We start from the raw sequence: 10,816 nt of genomic DNA, 5'->3' as shown, positions 1-10,816 counted from the left end.
ATGATCGCTGCAACCAAGGCTGCCCTGGAGTGTCACATTTCCAACCAGCCCTTCCCTGTTGGTGAGCACCTCCAGTTGGTCAAGCATGGCACCTCTCCTTGTCGGCTCCTCTGTTACTTGAAGAAGGAAGTTGTCTTTCACACAATCGAGGAACCTCCTAGATTTCTTGTGCCAGGCCATACTGTCCCTCCAACAGATATCAGGATGGCTGAAGTCCCCCATGAGCCCAAGGGCCTGCAAGTGTGAGGCTGTTCCTATCTGTCTATAGAGGGCTTCATCCAGAGAGTCCTCTTGATCAGGCAGACTGTAACAGATCCCCACAGTAATGTCTTCCATAGCTGTTCTCCCTTGAACCCTGACCCACAAACTCTCTGTTACCTGATCACCTCTCCCCAGACAGAGTTCTATATTCTCCAGCCTATCCCTAACAGAAATAGCAACTCCCCCTCCCTGTGTGCCAGGCCTGTCTTTTCTAAAGAGCCTGTAACCTTCTATCCCAACACTCCAGTCACAGGAGCCATCCCACCATGTTTCTGTAATACCTATTGTACCATACCCCCATAGACATGCACACATCTCTAATTCCTCTTGTTTGTTCCCCATACTACGGGCGTTTGTATGGAGGCATCTAAGCCCAGCTCCAAATGAAGCCAGCTCATTGGTTGGAGTGGATGAAATCTCTCTACATCATTCCGAGCACTTATTATAGGTGCTGGCAACTGACTGGGAATGTTGGGATGGAATGATGCCCTCCTCCCCCAACACACCTGGTTTAAAGCATCCTTGACCAGCCTGACAAGCCTCCTACCAAAACGGCGCTTCCCGAGCTCCATCAGCCTCCAGTAGATCTGGCCTCCCAAATTGAGTCCTGTGTTCTAAATGCCCAAACCCCTGACTATGGCACCACTGTTCTAACCAGTTATTAACCTTCCAAATCCTCCTAGCCTTTTTAAGTTCCTCCCCTTTATCCTGAGAGTTGATGAAAAAAAACTATCTGAGCTCCACAGCCCCTAACCACCTCTCTCAGGGTTCTATAGTCCTTCTTAATGTTTTCCGGCCTACTGCTGTCTATGTAACTAACACCCACATGAATGACTAGAAGTGGGTAATAGTCAGTGGGACTTACTAGACCAGGAAGCCTCTCAGCAACATCACTCATCTGAGCCCCTTGTGGGCAACACACCTCTCTTGAGCCTGGGTCTGGCCGACAGATGGGTGCCTCTGATAAAAGGCACTCACTTTGATAGAAATTTGGGTTGAGACACATACTGTACATACACCTTAAAAGCAGTAAACCAGCCTATCTTCTGCTTAGCTCACTGGCTATTTATGGTAGCTGGGAGAAGAATGATAAGAATTACATTCAACAACTTCTGGATATAATTTTAATATCAAATGTATTGGCATTTTCATAGCACATATCTAACAAATCTACAAAGGCAATCCTTTAATGTATAAAACCAATTTAGAAAAGTTTATACACGGATTTTGCTTTTACATACCTATAAACAAGTCAATCTAAAAAAGAACAAATTATGATAAAAACTAACTTTACCATGAGAAAAAGACCAAACTAGTTTTCAAAAGGAAACACCGTAATTATTTATAATTAAAAAGGTGTAGAGAAAGGGCAAACATTTCCACATTTTATTCTTCATCAGACTTACAATAAATACACAAATTTTCCCTGTAAGTAATGATGATGTTGTGATTTAGGTGCTGAAAGCCACAAAAATTCTGGGATGAGAGGGACAGATGGTGTGGGGATAGTGACAAAGTAAAGAATTAAAGTAGAAGCAAAGACAAAAAATATACAGTAGTTGCACTAGGCTGCTCACAGCTATACAGAAGGTAACTGCTCAGCAAATTTTGTTTTAAAATCGTCTCTTCTCTCCAGAATGTTTCCTGGTTTGAGAAACAATGGTGGTGGTTTTCTGGATGACTGTACTGAACCTGAAGTAATAACTGGATTTTCCAAATGCTAGGTTTCAGATTTGTATTGAGGGAAAGTGCCCTGAGAATTCCACAATGCTGTAAAAATGTTCACATCTTTGGATTGCCCTCAATTTTTATTTTTAACCCTCCAGCCTACTTCCAGCTTTAAGAGTTCTGGGTTTGTAAATATGTTTATGACACAGGTGGTTTTGGTGTTATCTGATACATGCTCCTTATGAAGGGTGTGACAATACTTAAGTTTACTTACAATGGGGTGTTCCCCAGTGAGAAAGCATCGTCTTAAAACAGTAACCTTCTATCGCGCAGTAACTACAGAAAAAAAGTGTGCACATAAAAATGTTATTAAAGTTTAACATGATGGCTGTTTGAGGAAAAAACTTCATAAATATATATTAAGACACTAACTTGCGCTACTTTATCAAATCAAGTCTGAGTTCAAACACTCAAATATTCAGACATCTTTACTCAACTCTCCTGAGGAAAGTATAAATCCTGATATCTTATGTGCAAATTATGTATCTTAAAGACATTATGTAGAACAGAATAACCTTTTTGAATTAATTTGCCGTACTTTTCAGTAAAACACCTCAAACTTTTAAGGTTGTTGAGTTACAACCTTCTCACCTCTCTAATGCAAGCGATGCAATAAGATTCATAAAAACAACTCCCCAAATCAAGGTGAATAGGATTAAAAATGTACTGCATACATGTATTGCATTGACAGAAAGATTTCCTCTAAAAACTGCTAAGAAAAAAATAATAAGATATTTTTCATAAATCCACTCTAGACTTTGACAGATTTTAACAGTCATTCTCAAGCAAATGTTTTCCACTCATGAAAATGACTTTTCATGGTGAAAACGCTAGGGAGGAGAAAAAATAAAAATAAAAAAAAAAAAATCAAAACTCATCAACCTCAAATCTTGACACATACAGACTACTTCTGAGAACAGAAACAAAAAAAAAATACGTCTCTAAAGAGAGTCGATATTAGATCCTTAAATAAAACCAATACATTGCATTCACTGTATCTGCATGAGATCCAAAATTAAAAGAGAGTATAGGGTCAAAATCCTGTCTTTAAGCCTGACTTCTATATAATCATCCATGTTCATACAGAACTGTAAAAAGCAAGCTTCAAAAGATTAACATTTTTACCTCCTTGTGGTGCATATGTGTATGCAGCTTTCATATTCCAAGTAAACAATCAATTACCAATCCATATGTATTAGCTTAACTTACATATTTATGCTTTTATCTACAACCTCTCCGCCCCTGCAATTCATTCTATGGCCACACTACCCAAATGAAAAAAAAAAAAAAAAATTAAGTAAGTACACACTGAACAAACAGTTCAGGTTCTTTTGTTTTGTTTTTTAACTTGCAAGGTAGAAAGAGCCCAAATGCTGCTAAGCAGAGTTCTAGGTACTTAATACAGCAATGCTATTTGCCAGGCATGGCTTATTTGATTTATTAGCTGCTGCTGCCACTATGCTGTTGAAAGTGCAGTTGCAAGATCAAGTCCCGAATTTCTTCTCTTTTGCTTCTGATGAGCTGACGAGGGAACCACTTCTCCAGATGCACTGGCTCTTCAAAGTTAACTATGGGATTCTGGTAACAAAAAAGGAATACTTAAAACATGAATTTCCTAAAGCAACTTTTTGAAGAAAATTTCAAATCCTTCCATTACTGCTGAGACCATGGAGGCATAAACAAGTTTTCATGAGACAGTGACAGGCTTCAAAGTCAAATTCCAGTTCCTCCATGGTAATGACATATATACACACCCTTACCAAAAGCTACTTACGATAAACACCAAACAGGTTATCACCACTTCTCTTAAAGATACACTAGTACCTTTATAAGCTCATATTCAAGGCAGGTTGCATGAATTCTGATACAGTTAGACATAATTAGGTATCTAACAAGGGACAGGTGCACTTTGGTCACAACACACACATATACAATTGCACTATAGAATCATAGAATAGTTAGGGTTGGAAAGGACCTTAAGATCACCTAGTTCCAACCCCCCTGCCATGGGCAGGGACACCACACACTAAACCATCTCACTCAAGGCTTTGCCCAAATTGGCTTTGAAGACTGCCAGGGATGGAGCATTCACAACTTCCTTGGGCAACCCATTCCAGTGCCTCACCACCCTAACAGGAAAGAATTTCCTCCTTATATCCAATCTAAACTTCCCCTCTGTAAGTTTTAACCCATTACCCCTTGTCCTGTCACTACAGTCCCTAATGAAGAGTCCCTCCCAGCATCCCTATAGCCCCCCTTCAGATATTGGAAGGCTGCTATGAGGTCTCCACGCAGCATTCTCTTCTCCAGACTGAACAGACACACCTTTCACAGACTGTCTTTATTTGGGAGGTGCTCCAGCCCCCTGATGCTTGTGGTCCTCCTCTGGACTTGTTCCAACAGTTCCATGTCCTTTTTATGTTGAGGACAACAGGTGAGGTCTCACGAGAGCAGAGTAGAGCGGCAGGATCACCTCCTTTGACCTGCTGGTCACGCTCCTTTTTATGCAGCCCAGGATACGGTTGGCTTTCTGGGTTGTGAGTGCACACTGCTGCCTCATGTTCATTTTCTCATCGACCAGCACCCCCAAGTTCTTCTCCACAGGGCTGCTCTGAATCTCTTCTCTGCCCACCCTGTAGCTGTGCCTGGGATTGCTCCGACTCAGGGATAGGACCTTGTACTTGGCATGGTTAAACTTCCTGAGGTTGGTATCAGTTGAGGTCCCTCTGGATGTTATTCCTTCCCTCCAGCGTATCAACCGAACCACTCAGCTTGGTGTCATCAGCAAAATTGCTGAGGGCGCACTCAATCCCACTGTCCATGTCACTGACAAAGATGTTGAACTAGACTGGTCCCAACATTGATCCCTGAGGGACACCATTCGTTACTAGTTTCTAGCCGGACATTGAGCCATTGACCACAACTCTTTGCATGAGGACACACAGCCAGTTCTTTATCCACCGAGTGGTCCATCTATCAAATTGATGTCTCTCAAATTTAGAGACAAGGATGCCGTGTGGGACAGTGTCAAATGCTTTGCACAAGCCCATGTAGATGACATCAACAGCTCTACCCCTCTCAATCAGTTCCATAGCCCCATCATAGAAGGCCATCAAATTGCTCAGGCAGGATTTCCCCTCAGTGAAGCCACACTGGCTGTCACCAACCACCTTGTTGTTTTTCATGTGCCTTAGAAAAATGAATTGGATTTAGCCCCTACCATGGGAGAAACTCTTAAGGCCATACAGCAGGTGAAAACTGGCAAGGCAGCTGGGGTTGACGGACTCCCACCTGAAATATGGAAGCACAGAGGCCAAGCACTTCATGCTAAATTTCATGAGCTAGTTATGTGCTGTTGGGAACAAGGCGAAATACCATCAGACTTTCGTGATGCAATCATCGTCATTCCGTATAAGAAAAAACGTCTCAAGTCAGACTGCTCAAACTACCGTGGTATAACTCTGCTCTCCATTGCTGGTAAAATTCTTGCAAGAATACTATTGAACAGACTAGTACCTGCTATCGCAGAAGAACTTCTACCTGAAAGTCAGTGTGGTTTCAGGGCTAATAGAAGTACCACAGACATGGTATTTGTTCTCAGACAACTGCAAGAAAAGTGTACAGAACAGAATAAGGGGCTATACATAACTTCCATCGACCTCACCAAAGCTTTTGACACTGTCAGCAGAAAGGGCCTGTTGCTGATCTTGGAATGATTAGGTTGTCCCCCCAAGTTCCTCAAAATGATTATTCTGTTACATGAGGATCAGCAAGGCCAAGTCAGGTATGGTGATGCACTCTCTGAGCCTTTCCCAATAACCAGTGGTGTGAAACAAGGTTGCATTCTCGCACCGACTTTATTCACAATCTTCTTCAGCATGATGCTCCAAAGGTCTATGGCAGACCTCAACGAACAAGACGGCATTTATATTTGGTATCATACTAATGGTAGCCTTTTCAATCTAAGGTGACTGAAGGCCCACACTAAGACCCTAAATCATCTTGTCCGTGAACTGCTTTTTGCTGATGATGCCGCCCTTGTTGCCCACACAGAAGCAGCTCTGCAGCGTTTTAACATCTTGCTTTGTGGAGGCGGCTAAGGTTTTTGGGCTGGAAGTCAGCTTGAAGAAGACAGTAGTCCTCTACCAACCTGCACCGCAAGAAGATTATTGCCATCCCCATATTACCATCAGCAAGTCAGAGCTTAAGACAGTTCAGCGGTTCAGCTATCTGGGAAGCATCATTTCCTCGGATGCCACGATCGACAAAGAGATAGACAACAGAATAGCAAAGGCATATAGAGCCTTCAGAAAACTCCATAAAAGAGTCTGGTGCAATAAACACCTGAAGAAAAGTACAAAGATCAGTGTTTATAGAGCAATTGTACTGTCTACTCTTTTATATGGATCTGAATTATGGGCCATCTACTGTCATCACCTGCGATTCCTCGAACACTTTCATCAGCGCTGCCTCTGTACAATTCTAAACATCCATTGGACTGACTATGTGTCTAATGTCACTGTCCTCAAACAGGCAGGGGTCACCAGCATCGAGGCCATATTGCTGAAACTGCAGCTGCGCTGGGCAGGGCACGTCTCTAGAATGAAGGATCACCGCCTCCCCAAGATCGTGTTTTATGGTGAACTTGCCACCGGTAGCCGCAAGAGAGGTGCCCCAAAGAAGAGATGTAAGGACTCCCTGAAACAATACCTTAGCTTCGGCCATATTGACTACCATCAGTGGTCCACCTTGGCCTCCAATCAGGAGACTTGGAGGCACACCATACATAATGCCGTTGACTCCTTTGAGAGCTCACGAAGAACTAGTCTCGAGGAGAAAAGACAATGCAGAAAGAATCGTGCCCCACCTGTACCACCCAAGGAGACCTTCTGCTGTGCTTTTTGTAGCCGGATTTGCCTATCCCACATTGGCCTTCTTAGTCATCAGCATGCTTGTAGTAAGTGTGGGTAAACCCCTTCCCAAATCTTCATTCGTGAAGTCAAGCCATGAAATGAGCATGCCTTCCACGAGAATCTGCTCCAAGATTTTGCCAGGCACAGAGGTGAGACTGACTGGTCTGTGGTTCCCTGGGTCATCCATTTTCCTCTTCTTGAAAATGGGGGTTATATTTTCATTTTTCCAGTCATTGGGAATTTCACCTGACTGCCATGGTTTTTCAAATATGATGGACAGTGGCTTAGCGATTTCATTCACCAGCTTCTTCAGGACACGTGGATGGATTTCATCAGGTCCCATGGACTTGTACACATTCAGGTTTTTAAGATGGTCTCGAACCAGATCCTCTCGTACAGTGGGCCCAAGGTCTTCACTCTCATAGTCCCTGCATCTACCTTCCAAGAATTGGGTGGTGCGGTCAGAGCCTTTGCCAGTGAAGACCGAGGCAAAGAAGTCATTCAGAAATTCAGCCTTCTCCAAATCCTTTGTACCTAGTTCTCCTGAGAGCTTCCAGAGGTGGCCTGTGTTGTCTGTAGTCTGTTTATTTGCTACATACCTATAGAATCCCCTCCTGTTATCCTTAACATCCCTAGCCAAGTTTAATTCTAACCGGGCCTTAGCTTTCCTAACCTGGTCCCCAGCTTCCCGGACAACATCCCTGTACTCTTCCCAGGCTGCCTGTCCTTTCTTCACCTTAAGGGAAGGATCAAGCATACAGCAGATAAATATGCTGAGGTTTTGTTGCCTTATGCATGTGGCTTTCTGTCATGAGCTGGTCTGTCTGATTAGAGACGACAAAGAAGCAAGAACACTGCTAGCAGTTATAGCACGACATAAAGAAGGGGAGAATTCGGTGGTTAAAAGTCCCCTACTGGGATCAGGGTCCTTGAACATGAGGCTGCTTCTAAGCTGTCTGTAAAAGGCCTCATCCACTTGTTCTTCCTGATCAGGTGGCCTACAGTAGATCCCCACTAGTTTGTCACCCGTATTAGTTTGCTCTTTAACGAGCTTTCAATTGGCCCCTCATTCAACCCTAGGCAGAGCTTCACGCATTCCAGCTGCTCTCTCATACTAAGGGCAACTCTATCTCCTCATCCTCCCAGCCTGTCTTTCCTAAAGTGCCTGTATCCACCCATCACAGCACTACAGTCACGTGAGCTATCCCACCATGTCCTGTGATCTCAGCAAGATGACATTTATTTCCCATGCTGTGTGCAGTAGTGTACAAGCACTTTGGAACGGCAATTTGTTCTACTATGGAAGAAAAATCTGTCCACTGCCCAAGGTCCTACACACAGCTTTCGATACTTAGGACTCTCAGACAGACCATGGACCACATGTATAAGCATCAAACCAGCAGAGCTATTCAAAGGACAGAGCAAGAGGACAATGCACTGATTGTAGGGAGGAGGAGTTGGGGACACCGTAAAAACAAGTAACTGAAGTCCGGCATCTGCAATCTTTTAAAGGTATGTGCTGAACAGGAAAGAGTGCTCTGTGAATTTCCTTTGAAGGATTCCACCCTGCCTCTCTCTGCAGAATTTGCTGCCACAGAGCCACTCAATGCAGAAGCTGACCACAGTTTTAGAGGCTACAAGATCAGATGCACAGAAAATATGTCTTAACACCTGTAGACCAAAAATGGGTAAAATAAATATACCCCAAATACATCCACATAGTTAGGGGTATTGAGTGTGTCAATATAAAAGCAACATTAAACTACAAGGTCAGAAATGTCTGCCAACAAACTCAGATAAAAAACTGTTTTCCACTTAAAAGACTCCTGCCATTATGGGTTTTATTGAAGAATGGGTTGTATTTCCTCTTCCTCAAATATCTTTAACACCTTTGAGGCTGAGCATCACAGGCTTTTGTGTCTGGCTATTTCCCTCAGAAACAGGGTTTCTGGGTTTAAGTTCATTTTGAGCAAAAGGGAAGGTAGTTTCCATTTGTACCTCAAAGAAGCTTTCCACATATTGCAGCAAATAGACCCCACAATCACTGCTGTTATCTTGTTTAGGCACTCTGGGATACAGGTCAATCATTGTTGATTTACTGAATTCTCGATGCATTTTTCGTTTAGCTTCCCATTCCACTTCAAGGTACCTACAGAAGATTTTGAAGATGGGATTGAAAGGGTCTAATTTTCAAAGGCAACAAACTTTTCTGCTGACTTTAGTCAGAGTTGCAAAGGCTCAGAGCTTATAAAAAAATCAAACATAACATCTGACTTTAGGGAATAAAAAAATATACACATTAAGTCAGACCTTGTGTTTGATTTTTAAAAGCCCAAAGTCCTTATTAACAAAAATCAGCTCAAGGAAACAAGAGGTCACGAAACCCCTGCATCAGTATCCTTAAACTGTTTCCAGAGTAAAACTGCAAACTGAAGGAATAAGAGGTCTGCTTCCCAAAATACCCTGATCTCACAACTCCACAAATCACCCCTGTTTTCTGACTTTTCATGACATCTCTCTGAACTCCAGTAAACTACCCTCTCTGGAATTTCAATCCCAGGAGCAGCTTAAAGCATGGAACACTAAGTTAATGCATCCCACAGAGATTTAGAAAGAAACAAAAAAATAAATTAATTTTAAAAACTGCATTTTTTTTCCCTCCCAAGACACATACAGTGGGGAGGCTTCTCTAGGGAAAAGTGGCTTCACAAATATTTCTAATTCCCACCTAACCATTACTTTGCGTTTTGAATAATTTACTTTCACCAGAAGGAGGTACTATTTGGTTTACAGATTTTTGTTCCTTTCAGAAAAGTGAATACAACAAAAAACAAAAAGAAAACAAATCTGTTTAGCTTCAAAAAATTTAATATTAGCACCTTTAAAAAATGTGAGTCATTAGAAGTATGTAAAAGCAGTGAAACTTTGAAGACATTCTTCCAATACTTACATACTTATCACATAAAAGACTGAATATGTATTTTACTCTCACGTTTCAAAACAAATACTACTATTCCAATACAACTACACGGACACATCAAGCTTCTAGACAGCTTCAGCCTAGTTTTTACTTTTTTGTACAGATAGGAGTGGATTTAACGCTAATTCTGTAAGCTCCATCAAAAAAAAAGATTACAATCAGCCCTTCGGAAAATTAATTTTCAAAGTATTCATTTTAAACAATCTGGTTTTCTACCCTCAAAAACACCCTCTATTACTGAACCAAAGGGGATTAAAAAAAAAAAAAAAAAAAGCGCCCCAAACTCCCTCTACTTCTTTTTTCTATTTTTTTTTTTTTTTTGTGCAGCTTCAGAAAAACTGTCCACTTTGCAATTTTTTGCATTATATCTGTGCAGCAGAACAAAGACAGGCTTTTCACACAAGCCTTTGTATTACTTTTACAATTTTTTTGTTGTGACTATGGATTTTCCTTTAGCATCAGAAATGTAAACCTTTATAGAAAAAAGTATTTTGAGCATAGAAATATGACCACCAGCATCTCTTGCTAATAAATAGAAAATGTAGTTACTTACTCTCTCAAAACCTGAACTGTTTTCTGCACAGAAGCAGCTTTCAAAGAGTCTAAGATGAGTATACAAGGCCTGGACACAACAAAAACAAACAAACCAACAAATCATTATAGTCTTTCATTACCAACACAACTGAAGCGAATATTTTGTTTGAATACAACTTAACAAGAGCATCAATATCTGAACACATGTGGAAAAAAATCGGAAAGTTCCTACAGCTGTGGCTTTATGACACGTATCTTACTCAAGAATTTCTTAATATAATTTAATGATACAATTTTAGTGTGAAAACAGAGACATACCTTTTACAAATCTGTCTTTTGGAATTGCTTAGGGAGATCTGGGAGAAAACAAAATAAAAGAAATATTAAAAAACCTTCAGCA

General features: G+C 41.5%; 1 protein-coding gene across 3 annotated transcripts in view; it reads right to left on the bottom strand.

The window, feature by feature from the left end:
* Positions 1-3,315: 3,315 nt before the first annotated feature.
* The window catches only part of SENP7 (SUMO specific peptidase 7), a 40,607-nt gene continuing 33,106 nt past the window's right edge, over positions 3,316-10,816 (bottom strand). For all 3 annotated transcript variants that reach the window (XM_061366045.1, XM_061366046.1, XM_061366044.1), the window contains 4 exons: positions 10,735-10,772; positions 10,436-10,504; positions 8,901-9,051; positions 3,316-3,567 (listed from right to left, as the gene is read on the bottom strand). In XM_061366045.1, the coding sequence (XP_061222029.1) occupies positions 3,430-3,567; positions 8,901-9,051; positions 10,436-10,504; positions 10,735-10,772 (396 nt within the window). In that variant the 3' untranslated portion in view covers positions 3,316-3,429. The remainder of the gene's footprint in view (positions 3,568-8,900; positions 9,052-10,435; positions 10,505-10,734; positions 10,773-10,816) is intronic.

Source organism: Neopsephotus bourkii, unplaced genomic scaffold, assembly GCF_033783945.1.
Source record: "Neopsephotus bourkii isolate Nb327-2 ecotype Australia unplaced genomic scaffold, CSIRO-AGI_Nbou_v1 NB_1293, whole genome shotgun sequence".
In the NCBI taxonomy this organism is placed as follows: Eukaryota; Metazoa; Chordata; class Aves; order Psittaciformes; family Psittacidae; genus Neopsephotus; species Neopsephotus bourkii.
Note: the sequence above shows the minus strand (reverse complement) of the source record. Positions and strands in the feature narration are given on the sequence as shown.